The sequence below is a fragment of the Ochotona curzoniae genome, unplaced genomic scaffold, assembly GCF_017591425.1.
Source record: "Ochotona curzoniae isolate NIBS_2020 unplaced genomic scaffold, NIBS_Ocur_1.0 contig_43, whole genome shotgun sequence".
NCBI classification, from domain to species: domain Eukaryota; kingdom Metazoa; phylum Chordata; class Mammalia; order Lagomorpha; family Ochotonidae; genus Ochotona; species Ochotona curzoniae.
The window spans coordinates 30453729-30471908 of record NW_024466218.1 but is presented as its reverse complement, the minus strand read 5'-3'; the positions used below and the strand labels follow the sequence as shown (position 1 = coordinate 30471908).

General features: G+C 49.0%; 1 protein-coding gene across 1 annotated transcript in view; it reads left to right on the top strand.

The window, feature by feature from the left end:
* The window catches only part of BCL2 (BCL2 apoptosis regulator), a 161850-nt gene extending 145182 nt beyond the window's left edge, over positions 1-16668 (top strand). Inside the window, exon 3 of the mRNA XM_040985090.1 lies at positions 11495-16668. Coding sequence (XP_040841024.1) covers positions 11495-11629 — 135 coding nt within the window. The 3' untranslated portion in view covers positions 11630-16668. The remainder of the gene's footprint in view (positions 1-11494) is intronic.
* Positions 16669-18180: the final 1512 nt, after the last annotated feature.

The window sequence follows — 18180 nt, the reverse complement described above, 5'->3', positions numbered from 1 at the left end:
GTCAGAAGCCCTGAGGACGAGTGGATGATGTCCATGGGAGACACAGCCAGTTGCTGGCTGAACCACAGGAGGAGGGGATGGCTGGGTGGCCCAGCCAGACCCTCATCCTCCCGTGTGTCTGGTGTGCTCAGTCATGCTGTGAACAAAACTGCTCCAGATTGTATGGGAACTGTTGAGCCAGTCCCAGAAAGGGATCGGAATCCAGTGGCCACTGTGGAGCCCTGAGGGCCACATATTTTATTATCCTAAACAGGCCTCACATTGGATTTGTTTTTGTGACTCAAGGAAATTGTACTCCCCTTCGCATTCCACAATTCCCTGCGAAGCAGCCCTGTAACGAGGAAGGCTTTTCCTGAATTATGCGGAAGGAATTTCTCCTTCGGGACTCGGGTCTTTATCACACAGCTTTTGAAAATGCTCTTGAGGTGGCGCGTGCAGCAGCCGCCAGCAGGGCCAAACCGCAGACAGGGGGCATTCCAGAGTGTGCCGCGCACGTTCCCGTGGGAGCCCGCTCTGCAGCGAGCCGGGGCTGGGGGCGGTCCTGAGGACTTGCGGTTTCTCCTGGTCACAGGGTTTTCTCGCTGTTAATGCAGCCCTGTTGCCTCTGACCGCCCCTGCCTGCAGACACCAGCTGGCTGGAGGACCCGCCACGGTGCAGCCTCAAACTCTCACGCTAATTCCACACCCTGAATTGCTAACCCCACTTTTGTTCATTTATTCAAAAATCCTCACCTCTCTTGTTTGTTGCTGGTTTTCCCAGGGACTAGATGTTGCATGTTCTTTTTGCTCCCAGCAGGCAAAGCACCAGGCCGTGTGCTAGATTCGAGCCTTAGCTTTGCCACTGCGAGCTGTGTGACTCGAGGCAAGGCGTGCAATTGTCTCTGCTGGGTATCTCTTCTTACATTTATAAAAGTCACTTTATGGGGTTTGGCACGCCAGTTCTCCTCCCCATCCAGATTTAATGCCTGGCCAGAAACAGACACTAAATAAATACTTTGATAAGTGGTTTGACTGTGGTTGGATTGCTTGATTCAGATATGCACAAGGGATAGATCAAAGCGAGACGAGCCAGGCCACCCTCACCAGTGAAAGCCCCTTCAAAGTCAGCATCGATTCCATTATGAAAAAACGTGCTGCGCATGGATCCTACACTGGTTGAGGTTCCCTTTGGGAAGCAGCAATTGGCTTGACCTAAAAGGCCTCCCCGAGCCTCTCCAACAATGTGCCCCTATGGATGTCCCATGGGATAGCATTTCCTGGGCACTTGATTTGAGTGGTGAGGGTGACATCAGGGGTGCCTGCCTGGAGGAGCTATGGTCTTGGGGAGCTATGGTCAGTAAGTGCTTGCCTTATTGAATTAAGCTTGAACTGCCTGCTCCAAGAACCAGCGATGGTGGGGCCACAGAGCCAGACATGCACACATGAGCACTGGCCACCACGAATTCCAGAGCTGCCCTTTTCCCCACCAAGTGGTCAGTGTGTGAAGGCCTAATAGGTTGGTGCAAATCTCATTTCCAATTCAGCAACCCTGGGAGTGCCTTGTGCAGGAGCCGGAGACTGTCCACACCAGGAGCAGCAGTGTGTCAGCCTCTCACATGACATCGGTGATGGCTGCCTTGGAAGTTGAGCACCCACAGGCCTGGCTTTTTGATTCTTCCTTTTAAGCACTGCTGCTTACAATACTGAACAGGCATTGTCCAATGGGCACATGTAGTTTTCTGGCCCTTTTCATGGGCACACCAGACTTGCTTTGCTGCAGGAAGGTGTCCCTGTATTGAGATAGCCAGCTATCCCCCTGGAGCTTGTGCTGGTGGGAGATTTTTCAACTCCTACTCTCATTGGAATCTCATCACGAGTGTGTGTGTGTGTGTGTGTGTGTGTGTGTGTGTGTGTGTGTGTGTGTGTCTGTGTGTTTTCTCCCTGTGTGTTTGTATATATTGCCCTAAGTGTAGGGGCACTAAGCACCCTGTCTGAGAGCCTTGACATGTACGCGGCAATTCACACTACAGGCCACACTGTCTCTGGTCCATGTGTTGACGAGTGCATCCCAGCATCGACATGTGTCTTTCCTCACAGCTGATGTCATTGACAGAGACCCTGTACCTTCTGGTGCTCCTCTGGAGGCCTACTGACCTCCCAGGACACAGGAAGTCCATCTGATGAGGAAGGAAGAGGCCTGTGAAAGAGCCAGTGGAGTACTTGGAGATGCATCTGGTTTTGTTCATGTTGAGTCTTTCCAGGTGAACTGAACTAAATCATCAACTATAAAATGAAAGCAGATTTGTCTTAAGTCTTAGCATGCCTATGCGGAGCACACCCACAGGGGTCACTGCTGTGTGTCAGCCCCTCTCTTGTCTCCGGAACACAGAGGCTGGCAGCTGTTCCTCCCTCACCAAGGGTAGCTTCCCCTACAGGCTGCTCAGAGGGGCATCCTGGTCACTCCACCAGCTCAGAGTGAATGCTTGCCAGGCTGCAGAATCAGGGTGCTGGGAGCAGGTAGGGATATCATGTCTTTGAGTGCTTTGGGATGGCATGTTAGCAGGCTGGGAGATTTTGACAGAATTGATCACTTCTGTATCCATACCCCAAACAGCAAGACAAGCAACATCAGGAGTTCAACTGATCTTGGAGAGGTGCTGGCTGAGTGTTGTAGATTCCTCAAGACAGAGTCTGAAAGCCCACTCAGGAAGGACTCCCACGAAACAGCTCAGGGATGGTCCTGTGTGCCAAGCAGGGTACACTGGGGGTTGCCAGAGCCCTGGGCTCTGCAGATGCCACCTGAGCAAAGCTGCTCTACTTTGTTCTGTTCTACCACAGCACATTCCCCCTCCAGGGCTGAGGCCACTTTCAGCAAATTCCTATTAGGAAAGGCAGCTTCTTTGTACTCCCCACACCACCAACCTCAGTCAACACTTGCTGATTTAAACAAGTGAGAAGCAAACATTCAGCCTTCCACCCTGGCCCTGGGTGTTTAATCAATGAACAACCTTCTCTCCCTCACCCCCAGCAACGGCGTCCTGATGACAGCGATTAGGCCAAGCTGCAGAACTTAGCCAGCATCTGCTTTCAGTTCTCATTTTGGCATATTTTCATGAATTAACTCTTGCAGCAGCGTGTATACAGGCAGAAGGCTTGGCAAGCTGTCTGGTCCCAGGCCGCAGGGCAGGCAGTGGGACATTGCAGGCCTGGTCCCAACAGGAACCGTCCAGTGAGGCATGCGCACCTGCTGCCAAGCCCCGCAGAGCACACAGCATCTATGCTGATGCTGACTGATCAAAGTCATGGAAATTATTGAGGGTCACTTGGTGGTGTTCCAGTTTACAAAGCAGGGGCTCTGGTTAGTAGGCCCAGAAGAAGAGCCTGGTTGCAGGAAACTCTGGGACAACTGTGGACCTAGGGGAGAGGAGAGAGCTACAGATTCCTTGGAGAGGAATCTAGAGAGCCACTCCTGGCAGGAATTATTGTGACACAGTTTTGGACATAATCCTGAGTCACATCCAAAAGGGTACATGAAAAAGGATGAAGAATATGCTCATCAACAGGTGAGCCTAGGTGGTGCACAAAGCCAGAATCCTGCAAATCTCTAGTGGCTTTCTGCTTTGCTTTGCTTTGCTTTGCTTTGTTGAAGGATGACATGGTGCAAAGGTCCTAAGGGTCCTGTTCCCCGGTCCTCTTGCAAGGCAGCGTTACAGAACAGCTAGAACTTCTATCCAATTCTATATGGTCTAAAAACAGTTCAGTCTCTCTTTTCATGCAGCTTAAGGAGTGGTTGTTTTGACATATGATTTGTGTATCACAAAATTCCATTTACAGCCATCAATTCCTTAGGTAACCATCACCGTGGTCCAAGAGCAGAACTTTTCGTCGCTTCGAAAAGATGCCCTGTGCCCGTCAGCCTTAACTCCTGTTACCTCTCTCTCTCCAGTCTCTGGCAACTACTTCTCTACTTCCCTTCTCTGTGGACTTGCCTGTTGGGGACATTTCACAATATTTGACATTTCATTCTGGCTTCTTTCACTTAGTGATGTCTTCAGAGTTCATTCCTGCTGTACCATGTGATCGTGTTCATTTCTTTTTGCTGCTCTTTTTATGGTTGTATAGTATCCCATTATATGGATATGTTGCACTTTATCTGCTCATTCAGATGGATTCACTTACTAGTGATCATGACTCATTTTGATGTGAATATTCACGTACAGATTTTATGTGAAGAAAGTCTTTACTTGCTTTGGGTATATATTTAGGAATTGGTTATGTGGCAACTCAGTTCAACTCTGAGACACCTGCCCAGCTATTTTCCACATAGGCATCACCATCTTACAGTCCCACCACCAGTGTGTGCGGCCACCATGTGTCATAGCCATGCTAGCAAATGTGAAGTGACTATCTCATTAGGGTTTCAATTTGCATTTACCAAATGCCATCAAGTGGTCTTTCATGTACTTTCTGGCCCTTTGCATAGTTTTGGCCAAATGCAATTCCTTGGCCCATTTTGTGTCAAATTCTAATTAGATATTTTGCCACACCTATTTCCATACCTGACATAATGCCATAAAGTGATTGTTCCCATCAAATTGTGAAATAGCCTAACCCACAAACAAGCCAAGGCTGACCGCTAGACACTGACGGGTACTCAAACCCACGCTGAAAGACAGTAGAAAAACGAGGAAGGTAAGGAAGAAGGAAGAAAACCTTGTTCTAAAGCCGAAACTCTGAAAGCCCTTCTGCCGGGGTAGCAGAAGGGCGCCTTCCACAGCACTCCTGGGGGTATAAATGTGGACAGCAGCTTGGGACCTTCTTTCCTGGCCTGGGGAACACGTGCGTCTTTGAGCATCCTGCAAGTGCTGTGAATGCATGACTAGGGTATCAGCAAGCAATTGGCAAAGGGCAAAGCCCATGTCCTGTTTAGCTTTAAAACACCTCAGCATTTTGCGAGCCTGCAATTGGGACCTAATGAACAAGCCAGTGAAAATGAGACTTCATAGTTGAGTATAGATGTGGTCATTACTTCTCCCTTGTTATGGTGTGTTACACAGGCCTGATGAATCAGGCAGCGTAATGGCTAACATATTTGCTGCTTATTTTGCTGTAAATGCATTTCTCTGCCCATTTCCACCCAAGTCTTTTCAAGCACTGGACTGATCACACCTCCGTGCAGGAAGGAGGGCGTACACAGGTGGCTGGTGGCCTCTCCCTAAGATATTTGCATAGCTGGTGTGGTGGGGGAATTTATCTTTGCCGCACCTACCACCCAGTCCAAATGGCAATTTAGAGGAAGGTGTTCTCTGAGGCCCTGCCTAGGGAACAGCCAGATCTGGGCTGAGGTCCCTGCCAGCAGGTGGACATGGCCAGGCATCCTTTGGCCTGGCACTGTGGCTGCAGGTTCGCCGGGGCATCCCACAACCTTGCAAAGCCTCTTGGACTATGCCCCATTTAAGAAAGGAAGCGGCCATCCAGGCTGCTCATTTCTCAGTCCCCCTTGCTCCGGTTAGGGCCTCTGCCTTATTTGCATCCTCAGCCAAATTTGCATAACAAAATACATCAGTGCTGCCCAGGTCCAGCTCTGGTAGGCGGGCAAGTTTTATTTGGGCTTTTCATCTCCTGCCATTTCTCCGACAGGTTTCTGGTTCTATCCAAGAGGCACTTAGATTAGGTTTCTTGTCCCAGGCCTGTAATCCAACTAGTCCTGCCCCCTGGGCCCAAAGTCGCTCCAAGGTCACTTTCTCTTATTCGCCAAGAAAACTCTGGTAGAGACCTACTCACACTGCTCTCTTCTGCCTCGGGCCAGGCAGCTGTGTGTCCTTGGGTTGGAGGCCCCAGGGTTTTTCTTTTCCCTTTCCTCTTCCCCCACACCCAGAATCAATGTTTTGGGAGCCAGGGGAGGAGGAGGGAGGAAGAGTGGCTCACTGAGGGACCCAGAGGAACACTCCCCTGCCTAAGCCACCTGCCAGTGTGTTCCTCAGAGCTGCTCCCCTGGCTCATTCAGCTCAGTGTGGCCGCGGAGGAAATCCTGTCCAGCGGATGATAAGGGGGGGGGAAATACAGTCACTTCCTCCTTGCTGCAGGGAGCAAAAGGCCCTCGCTTCCTTGCGTGCGCTCCGCTGGCTGCCACTCACAGCTGCCCAGAGCTGCCCAAGACTCCTTTTGTGCCCAGCCACATCTGGCGTCAGGACAGTCACGGCCTCCTTAACTTCCACCGGGTGGACTTCTCCCTGCACCCTGCTGTCCCCTCCGTTTCCTGATGGTTTCACTGGTGTGGCAGTCAGCAGTGACAGTCGCTCCAGGCACTGAGGAGTTGATCGTGTGTGGAGTCCGTCGTTGATCGTGTGTGTGAGGCATCGTTGGTAATGTGGGTGTCCAGAAAGGCCTCTTGGCTGCAGCCCAGCTCCCCTGTCCTGCACTGTGGATCCCAGCACAGGCCCTCTTGCCAGGGCCCCGCATTATTGTTCTCATACCTCTGGCCACATGTTTCAGTGTAAGTTCCCAGTCCGCACAGCCCAGCAGGCACCTCTCAGGCAGAGGAGCAAGTGGAAGTGGTCAAAGCAGTTTGGAAAGAGCCACTGGGCTAATGCCTGTCTTGGAGATTGGCAGTGTACTGAGGTAAGAGCCACGGGGAAAAGACTTAACCCACAACCAACCTGTGAGATCACACATTGCTGTGAATACTGCCCTTATGAATGGCTGCACCCCAGCCCCTGCCAGAAGACGCTCTAGTTGCTTAAAAAAATTGTTTTTTAAGTCCTGGATTTTGTTAAAACTGGTTATGTATTTGGCCTTTGAATGCTCCCTTAAAAAAAAAAAAAACATCATCTACTGGGATATGTTTGGAAAACCTGCTGCATGGTAAAAGAAATCAGCATATTTCAATTCCACAAACATTTGCTGAGTGCCTTGTATGTGACAGATACATGCTCCAGGGATCTGAAGATAAATAAAACGTGGTCTGGCAACTCCAGGTGCTAATAGCTGAATGGGAAAGACAGACGTGTAAACAGATGATCTTCATATAATACCACGCACAGGGACCGGCGGAGGATTATGTAGCTCAACGTGGGGGTTTGAAGAAAAGTTGCCTGCAGAGAAAGGATTGCATTGAATTATTTAGGAATAAACCACACTCAACTTAAAGTGACAGACGCTGAGCAATGGAATGAAGTTGGGGGCCAAAGGGTGGGAACTCGGATGTGGGGAATCTGCAAGCAAGCAGGGGATCTGATTCTGAGTGGGTAGTGGTGGCTGTAGTGGGCGGGGGAGATAAGACTGCAGGCAGAGAGATGAGATTGAAATGGGAACCTTGCAGAGAGAAGTTCCTAGGGACTCAGGTAGTACCCATGCCGGCCAGTGCCACACTGCCCTCCCCTGGCCTTTCCCACCGCCCCTCCCACCAAAGGGCTTCCTGTGACTGTGGGCAGGACTGGCTGGAAGTCCTGGGGAGACCTACACCTGCGGAGGACCAGTGAGTGGCAGGCACTGTTATCCAAGCCCCCCAGCTCCTTAGCCCCCCAGTGGGACAACGAGGGGTGCATGTGCAGCCCCAGCTCCCAGGCTCACCAGCCGGATGAGGCTCCTATCGCCAGCTATAGTAACTCTTCAATAAGAGAATTCATGCCTGGCTGGTTGCTCCTTTCTCTCCACTTCCCCACTCGCTGCTAGAGTTTCCTGGCGTCATCTCCCCGATAAACTGCTTACACTCAGATCTTTGTCTTAAGGTCGGCTTCTGGAGGAACCCAATCCCAAGTGAGCTCTGCTGGCGAATGGATGTAGGGATGAGGAAGAGGAAAACTTGCCGAAGAGTCTGTGGGTGTGGTTTCCAGGGCGCTATGGACACCCAGGAAGGCAGGAGAGGCCAGCTGGGAGGGAGTGTGGTGGCTGCTGGTTTGGGGTAGCTTGTGGTGGCTTTCTGGGGAACCTCTACAAACGTCTTGGAGTCAGAATCTGACAGTTCAAGTGCTCTTGGTGCATGTTTTTGCCACTCGATCAGTTTCCTTTTTAATCTTAATTGAAATCAAGTTTAAGTGAAAAGGAAAATTTGGCAGAGCTGGCTGCATCCAAGGAGGAGTGTGTGTGAGTGAAAGTTCATGCAAGAGCTGCTAGAGCAGGAGAGCAGAGCCAGCCCCACCCGCCCCCTCGGACGGGGGACCCTTCACGTCGGAGCCTCAGCATGTCTGCATGTTCCTGAGGTCCCCTGAGCCTTTTTGCCAGCCCCAGCTTCAGCAAGTGGCACACCCCCTCCTCAAGCTACAGGCTAGGGGTTTGGCAGAATCATGCGGCGATGGTCCAGGTTTTGTTTCTCCTCTTTGTTGCTTTCAATACGTGAAATGAGCATGTGTTTATTTAAAAATGGCTTTTAATCTTAAACAAATAATGACAGACTGTTCAAACAGACTTCGGAAATCGCCCTAATCAGGATGTTTGAGAAGCAAGCCGACTCTGTGGAGGGAGGTTCAATGTGAAGCACGTTGTTCCCTAGGCCTCCAACTAGCTGGCCGTTTTTTATGAGGAAACACAGAGGGGTGGTGCACTGTCACATTCCATCACCAACCAGAACATAGGATAAGTTCATTTCCATTTGCAATTTCTGTAGAAATTCCCAACTTTCTCCAGCACCAGAAACTGTCTCCTTAGCGGGCACCTGTTTCTGCAAGATGCCAGCCTAGCAGGAATGCCACAGCGAGAGGCAGGCATGGGCAGTGCAGAGCAGCCTTGCAAGATAGCAGACTGGCAAAGACTTCGCATTCAGGGCCACACCCGTACATGGCGCTGAGTGGCCACTGGGAATCCTCACTACAAGTATGGCGTGAATGAGGCCCAGCATGAGGGAATGTGCTCCAGGAGCTGGGCCTTCACCCTGGACTCGCCTCAAAGTCCCATGCGCCGAGGGTCAAGGGATGTCCCTGTAGCTCATTTCACTCAGAAATAACATTTGTATTTACCACAGACATCAAAAATGGTCTCTCGGGTCCCTGTTGCTTGTGTGGGGACCGTGATGGGGCAGTGGGGGGGGGGGCATTTCTTCTGCACCTGCCATAAACAAGGTAGACTAGGAGAAACGCCAGGCAGGACTTGTGGTCCTGCTTCCTACCTTCTCCCAGGAGGGCGCCATGTCCCAGAAAGGTCAGGAGATTGGGACTCAGACCACTGCAGATTTTGCCACTCTGTGCTTGACTTAGAGGATTCAGGGCCCAACCTTGACCCTTTGGAAGTCAAGCCATATTGCAGAAAACCCATGGTCAGCACCCAGAAGAACTGGAAGAATTGGGGCCCTCCTGGCCTGTCCTCAGGGAAAAGCCCAGAGGACGAACAATTGGATGTTGACACCTCGGTCTGTGGGACCCTGGGGTGCTAGGAGGCACAGTGTCCCGTGCTCCTGATCAGTTCCGACGCCTTCCTGCCTGTTCCTAGGGGCGTAGAGACAAGGCAAATGCATTGTGACTGTGCCAGAGCTTTGCGCTAGCAGTACCCATCACATCTATCATGTACATCCACTGCCTTGCTCTATCAAGACTCAAATTTAGACATGTTCTACAGGGGTTTTTTAAAAAGATTTTATTTAATTTTTATTTGAAAGTCAGATATACAGAGAGGAAGAGAGACAGAGAGGAAGATCTTCAGTTCCGTTGATTCATTCCCCAAGCAGCCACAATGACTGGAGCTGTGTCAATCTGAAGCCAGGAGCATGGAGCCTCTTTCGGGTTCCCACACTGGTGCAGGGTCCCCAGGCTTTGGGCTGTACTCCACTGCTTTCCCAGGCCACAAGCTGGAAGGGAAGCAGGGTCGCCTGGCATGTGCAAGGCGAGGATTTGATCCACTAGGCTACTGTTCCAGGCCCCTAAAAGTTTTTCTTTTGTTTTGTTTTTATATAAAGAAGAATACCCTCACACCTTCTCCCTCTAAAAGTTAATTCAGTGCCTCCAAAAACCCAGAGTATTTTTTTTCTTGGGTGAACTAACCAGCCTGTTGATGGTTTGAACCACTTTAGGGGGTTGCTGGGGAGGCCCATCGTCTGGTGGTCAGTGATCACTGCACCTGCATAACTGGCACTTCCGCCCAGGGTCTTCTTTGTGATTGGGACTGCCCTAGGTGTGTGGGATGTTAAGCAGTAGCTGTGGCCTCAACCCACTTGATGCTGGTAACAACTCCATCCCAATCATAAGGACTCAAAATGGTTCTACACATTGTTAAATGTCCGTTGGGGAGCAGCGTTTCAGCATGAAATGCTGCCCTAAGCCCTTCCTGCTTTCTGTAACAGGTGCCACTGGTTGCCAGCCACCTTGAGAGTGAAGTTGGCTCAGTACAGCCCCTTGTGGTTTTAGGAAGCAACTGCTATGGCTAGTCCCTTCTAGGAATTTATTTCTAACACAACTGAGCAAGTAGACAAGAAGTTATGTACAAGGATATATTGTAATATTGTTTATAATTATAAAACTGAGTAAGGAACAGGTTAAATAAACTATAATAAATATGTATGTACTTGAACAAGCTTACAGAAAATGGAATTAGAAGATAAGCTCATTCAGATGCAAAACGTGAGGTTTTGTTAAGATTTGTTTGAAAGGCAGAGAGAGGGGGAAAGATGGAAAGGGATCTGCCATATGCCGGTTCACTCCTCAAATAACCTTGACAGCTGGGTCTTAGTCAGGCCAAAAACCAAGAGCCAGGAATTCTGTCTGGTTCTCCCCTGTGAGTGGCAGGTACCCAAGTGCTCTACCCAAGGTGGTAGACACATTAGCAGGGAGCTGCACCAGAAGCTGAGCAGCCGGGGCTCAAACCAGCACTCCCCGGTGGTGGCTCGAGCACTCGAGTCTCTCCTACCTGCTTGGGAGACCTGGAGGGCATTCTGGGCTCCTGGCTTCAGCCTACTCTGGAATTAGGGAGTAAACCAGCAGGTGGAAGATCCTTCTGTCTCTGCCTTTCAAATACACAAACTTAAATGAGTGAATGTTTTTAAAAGAGGCACATCAGCAGCCTGTATAGTTCCTGGCATCCCATGCATGGAAGGGCCACCACCAGAGCCACAAGCCCTCCTTGGTCAGAGTGTATGGAAGCCATCAGGGCCACAGGCCCTCAGTAAGGGGGCATGGAAGAGACACTGCCAGGGCCATGGGCTCTCAGTAAAGGTGCGTGGAAGCCACCAGGGCTGTCATTGCTCTTTAATTTCCTATGGATGTAATTTCCATAGGAGTAAACACCACGAGGCCTCCAGTATTTTCTAACTGTGCCTGCTGCTCTGCTTTTTCTCTTTTGCCCTTGCCTGTCTCCTACATATGCATCTCGTACATAGGCATTCGCGTGTCCATCAGCCAAGCACATAGATGTGTTCCCGATCGGGAAGTGAGAGAAGGTGGGCCCTTAAGGACCAGCCTCCAGGGAGCGTTTTCCCTTTGCCCTGCCAGGCTTCTGAGGGAGGCTGGGTACATGCTTCTCCCTGCAGGCTGGGTTCTGTGCTGTGTCTCTCTAATACTCAGTCTTTTCTCCCTCTCTCTGCCCAATGCAGGACGCCTTCGTGGAGCTGTATGGCCCCAGCGTGCGGCCTCTGTCGGACTTCTCCTGGGTATCCCTGAAGACTCTGCTCAGCCTGGCCCTGGTGGGAGCATGTATCACCCTGGGCGCCTACCTGGGCCACAAGTGAAGTCACCAGGCCTGCTCCCCACCTCCCAACAAATATGCAAAAGGCTCACTAAAGCAGTAGACATAATATGCATTGCCAGTGATGCATCAAGAACCCAAGTTGGGTCTGCAAAACCAACATGAGCAAGCCCCGCGTGTACACAAGACAGTGTCCAGGCAAAAGGTCCAATCAGCTATTTACTGCCAAAGGGAAATAGCATTTATTTTTTACACTTGGAAAAAAAAAAAAGATTTATTTATTTAAAACAGTCCCGTCCAAACTCCTGTCTAACTCAAGTGGGCCAGAAGTGCCCCATGTACTTCCGGCTGAGTGCCTCCCCCTGCCCAGGCACGTGGCTTTCTTGTCTGTTGTCTTGGCTGCACGGGCGCACCATCTGAAGAACAAGAGTGCAGGCTCAGTGCTCGACGCTGGCAAGCCAGCCCCCTTGGACTCCACTAGGCCAGGAGGATGGTGGTTTTTTAAGCCACGTTTACCTGCCCCAGGGCGGGGGGGTGGGCTGGGACCTGAATTGGGAAATCCTTGTTTCCCTGGCCTGAAGAACTGACACTTGGCCTGTGACTTACATGGTACAGATCTAGTTGCAGGAAAAAAAAAATACAAAACCCACCCTGGAACTTCAGATGGGCGTGGCCCCTGCTGCAATACCCATGTCCAAGGACTGCGAGGGGAGCACAATGCCCTTAAACCACAGAGAAGTATTTTTTTAAGCTACCGATTGTGCCAAGAAGTATCAAGCAGCATTTTAGCAATGTATACCACATCAACCAGTACCTTAAACCCTGATTGTGTATATTGATCTATTTTGGATACACAGTCCCCCATGCCCAGGACTGGCTGGGGCTGAGCAAGAAGCAGAATCCTCTGTAATTGAAGGCAGTGGCTTGAGCACAGGAAGGCTGGAGCTCCCCAGAGCGCCAGGCTGCTGCAAGTGCCTGCACCCAGCAAACTCACGTCTGGAGAAACTGCCCTGTGTCCGGCTCCGCCTCAGCCCTGGCACTGCACCTGGTGCTTGTGGGCTCCTCCGCAGGCTTTACAGCAGAGTGCCGTGGTCCTTGGGCATCTGGAAGCTGATGGAGCTCAGACGTCCAGTGTCAAAGAAAGCAATAGTAGGACTTGGTCCTGGGCCTGTTAACGCCTGCAGACGGGCAGGCAGGCCTGTCCTCATGTGGAATGGTGGAGCCCCAAGGGCCACAGCTCCCCCTGAAAACTGCATCACTGTGGTGGACAGGAAAGGGGGCACTGGGTCTCTCCCCGCAGAGAGAGACTGAACAGCTGCTCCCTAAATGGGGTGTGAGGAAAGAGGAAGGAGGTGGCCTGTCGCAGCCAAGGCGCACATGTGTTGGCTGCACAGCCATGGGCCTGTCTGTGCAGTCAAAAGCCAGGCTGCAGAAGCCTTTGGGGAGAGTCATAAATCCTCAAGGCAGCGTTGAAATGAGAGGTCATGAATTCACTGACCCTTGTCTATGGAATTAACATGTAAAACATTATCTTGTCATTGTAGTTTGTTTTTATTTGAAAACCTGATAGAACAACAACCAAAAAAAGTTCCAGGTGTGGAACATGAGGAGCTTATTTGTGTATCCTGGGGCATTAACCAGAAAGAAAAACCAGTGGTGGGAAACTGTAGGGAAGTAGCAGAAGTGAGGTCTCTGGTAATAAACCACCACATCTCTTCCCAAGCTTAGAATCAGCCTTGAGACATTCATGGCATAACTTTGTGGCATTACTGCATTATAGTCCACTTATCTGTATTCACTTTGGAATGTACTATGTTCAGTGTTTGATGCTGTGGTTGCTATTCTGAAGGCTGCTTTTTCAAGACATACAGGCATCTCAGCATTTTCTGAAATCATGGAATTTAGTTATGGCCTCCACATTATGTGTTAACAGAAACAATCATTTTCCACTCAATATGTTTGTCTCCTGTTTCCGAGAAGGGGGGCTGAGCCCTGAACCATGGCTATCTGGGCAAGCCTCGGTTTGGCTAACCACAGGGCCACTTTGTTTTAACCAAGTTGCTTGCCATCTCCATGCCCACGTAGGGCCATGGATGCATCTGTTGTCCCTTTGCCCTGCGTCTTGAAGGGTTACTTGGCCCTGGACAAGTTGGCATCTTACTCACATAATTTGGGATTCTGTGCATGGGTGTTTAAGCCCATGAGGTTCAAATGGTTGAAAATCTGGGCAGGGAATGACCAAATGGATTAGCATCTGGCTCTGCTGGTTGGCCCTTAGGGAGTTACTTTACACAACCTGCTTTGCCACAGACCCACCCAAAGCCCTGCGCCCCGCCCCCCATGGGTTCCATGGCTGCCCCTTGGGGAGGAGGCCCCCCGAAGGTGGTAGTGTGGGTGGTCACCTCCCTGGGAAAGCAAGAAACTTGCACTTCAGACCTCCCTGGTGGGCCTCAGGAAACGGGACAATCAGACCTTTAAATGCTTCTAATTTTTAAGCAAAATATTATCTCCATGAAAGGTTTACATTTTCGGAGTGATGAATATGGAGTATCAAGTCCGGTGCTGCTATCCTGCCAGAATCATGTCCACGGAGTTGGCATGCCGTACACTCCAAGCTGCTTCAAACGTCACAATCAAGGACAACACGGATGGTTTCCATACCAGAAAGCCTGCTTGTTTTTTGTAGTTTTTGTTCTTGTTGTTCAAATTGGGATTTGCAGAGTATCTTAAAAAAAGAAACAAAAAACTTGTATGTATATATTTTATATATATATATAAATATCAGTAGACTGATCAAGGTGGGGCCACCCCTTACCATGGGCTTGGTTATCTGGTTCCCCAGTAAATGCCCTATGCATCCTGTGGCAGCACTCACTCCACAGGTGTTCATACTGCATTTGTCTTGTTGTTAAAAACACCCTAGAAAAAAATGAATGTACATAAAAGCCTCAGCTACGCTTTCTTTTTTGCTTCCTTCTCATCTTCCAACTGGGCAACAGAGAACCAGACTCAAGTATTTTGTGTTGCAGGCTGATACACACCAGGACCTTAACGCACGAAAACCAGTCCTCTGTTGCCCAGGGTCTGAGTGAGAACTCCTAGCTCTAAAAAGAACCCATGGGGCAAAGAGCATTCTAGAATTTCCCTGGTCCACCCTAACTGGCTTGCAAACAGCTCATCCTGATCTGTGTAGGTTTCGGATTTGGATTAAAGTCCCATTTAGAATTGAGAAAGGACCTTGTTACAGTTCCTGCAAACCCTCCTGGAACTGTGGCCCCAACTCTCTAGATCTCTGAATGTTCAGGCCTGGCTTTGACCTGTGTACTTCAGTTCATTAGGAAATGCTTAGTACCACCACTTAAAGACCTAGGCCTGGTCCTGTGTGGGGAGAGCAGCAGGAGATGATAAATCAGAGGGGTGATTTATAAGGATCAGGACTGTGTAAATCGATAGGGCAATCCCAACACATGTCTAGCTTTCACATCAGAACTGCAAATAGTATATATTTGTAAAGCTATACTAAAACAAATACTTTATAAATGTGAACTTAAACTCTAATTCCAGCTGTCCTTTGAAGTCAATGACTGTTCTCATACTTTCTTATCACTTATAGTTAGTAACATACACCTCCTCTATCAGAAAAAAACAGGAAGGACTTGAAATATAAGCTGTCCCAAGGAAATTAGGGGATTCAGTTGAAATCCTATTCTGATCTGACTCTGTCTTTTGCAAGCCAGACAAATGTGGTTACACACTTTTTAAGAAATACAATTCTACATTGTCGGGCTTATGAAGGTTCCAATCAGATCTTTATTGTTATTTAATTTGGATCTTTCAGGGATTTTGTTTTTAAATTTCTATGGGACAAAGGACATTTGTTGTGGGAGGTAGAGTGTAGTGAGAAGATTTTTTAAATGAGTAAAATATTCCCCAGATTGGATCAGGGAATGGAGGTTTTCAGAGGGGCCAGGTCAGTTGAAGGGACCTTTAAGAGGGTCTGCGGAACTCTTCCATAAAGGCGCTCCTGGAAGAAATGAGAAACATTCTGTAAGATACTGGCACAGCTCAAAGGCCAGCTCAGCTTGGCGGAGCAGCGTGGTGCAAAGTTCAAGCTGGAGACACGTGATGCGTATGTAGGCAGTCAGTTTGCAGTTTGAACCAACAGGATTTGGTTCATTGCCAACCTTCTAGTTAGTGGGAAGATCTGGTTTTTTTTTTTTCCTTTCTTCGTTGTTTATTATGCATGATACAGAAAATAAAGTTGAACAAAACAATGGAAAACTTAGCTGGGTAAGTATGAAGTCCCTTAACCTTACCCAACAAATCATTCTGTTCTGTGCCTTTGGGACATCCATGATCTAGGACAAACATGAAATACACATCTCGGCATGAAAAATACCAGATGGAATGTACACGGTACTGCAGCACACTCACATGGCTATTCCAGGAAGATAACCTGAACCCAAATTTCTATTGTTAGCCGCCTAGTTCTGTATATCATGCTCAGTACCCTCTGTCCAGCACTCGTTTAAGATGAAGCATCAATAACTACAGCTGGTGTAGGCCCTCCAGAATGCCATACAACTGGACAGTTTGGCACATCTGCTCTGGGCCCTGAATCTAGCGCGTGTTAAGTTTTGCCCTCCAAGGTAGCATTTAAAGGAGTGATGGCTGATCCCGTCTCCTTTGGGGGAGCTTCCTTCTGGTGGTTGTGTCTTTAAGTTTTAAACCAAGTTTTGCTTTTGTTTTTGAGTTACCAGGGTTATTTTTGTTTTAAATAAAATAAGTGTAGAATATGTATTTTTGTATTGAAAGCTTTTGTTATCAAGATTCTTCATACTTTGGACCTTCCATAGTTATTTTTAAAATGGATCATTCTTCGGGGTGGCCAATAGCCTGAAATGCTGTAGACACCAAAAATATATGATAAGCATACTTTACACAGTTAAGGTAAAGTACGTCTCCAGTCAGCCACCATGAAACATAATGGCACTTTGTGTTGTTGGAAAAAGTCACACAGCCATTAACTTTTTCTTGTCTGTCCAGTTAATTTTGTGAAGAAAAATAAAGTACAGTGTGAGATATTGGTTGTGCCCTGGAGTTGTTTATAATGTGTTAACCTGATTTGCCCCTGCCACTCGTTATTAACCAGGAGGCTGCCGGCCTCCCTAACAAGCCTGGAAAGCCACTGGGAAACCCCTCTAACGAAGCCCTCAGGGACTGGACCGAGGGGTTATCTTACAGGTGAAATCACCTTGCATGTGGGCCCTTTGGTTTCCTAGCCCTCCGGGGCAGGTCCAAGGTGGCCCAGGGTTGAGTTTTCCGTGACAGAGCAGCCATTGCTGACAGTCATTTCTTCCATACGTGCTGCAGATCCCAACCTTTGCATTCCTAAAGGTGAAAGGTTGGCTCAAAAGGGATCCTGGGAACCCTAAGTGACAAGGAGTGCAGGGTTTCCTTTGTCTGTCTAAATCCTGATACCCTAACCTTAGCTTCCAAGGGTTTTTCCTTTGACTCAGTCCAAGGGCGCTGACGGTCACATCCATGCGACCCAAACACCACCCCCACACTACCGCCTGTTCTCACACCTGGGTTGGGGGCCTTGGTTTCTAGTTTTAGGGGAAAACCGAAACTCTAGTTCTCAATCACCCTAGGTTCCAGAAGCAGGGTTTGAGCCGACTCTGAGGCCAGCGCCCCATCCTTTCCAGCACTGCTACCACACTACTGCCCATGCGGCCGTGGGGCACAATTTTCCAAAGGGGCACCCAGGGATGAATGGTGAATGGAGCCAATGGTCTCAGCACTCACAGCATATCTTTCATAAATTCTGAGACCACCCCTGCGACCAGGCCACTTGTTACTCTCCTCTTCCTTCACACTCATCTGTCACAGTTCTCAGAAGAGGCACGCTGCTCATTCTTCCTAAATCCCCAGAGGACTTGCACGGGCTTGCTGGAGCTAACTCACCCTGACCCTGGAAACCAGCTCTGCTCCCCTCTTCACAACTACCTGCATGTCCTACTGGCCACAGTGGAAGTGTTGACACCACAGGAATGAGCAAACACTAACAAGCAGACTGCTTTCCTTTCTTTTCTGCCCCCACCCTCCAGGAAACCAGTTGATTTGCACACTGCTGGCACTGGGGTGTTACAAGCCTTGAGGTTACCAAAAGGCATGGTTTGAAATCCAAGAGAATATCAAACTTTTAAAACTGAGAAATAAGTTCTTTTACAAGTCTTCACCCACCCCCAGTCCTTTGCTTTAAGCCATCCCTGTATTTTTCATGTAAAGTTGAGTACTGTTCCACTGTGGGACTTGGATTTCATTGTATATAATTTAAAAAGTGATGTAACCATTTTATTTTTACATTTCAGTTGTTAAAATAGCTTCTCAGATGAGCTTATTATTAGCATGTGTCAAAGTTCTCTCTCAAACTGGCGTGGGGGGGATAAGCAAGCCAGCAGCATTCTCCTTTAGAAAAGGCACACCTAGGGGAAAGAAGAAGGAAAAACAAACAACAATGCCCCAACAAAAGAAAGGCTGAAGGCTGTGGCAGACAACCAGCATCTCGGGTATTCTTTAAAGTCTGTACAG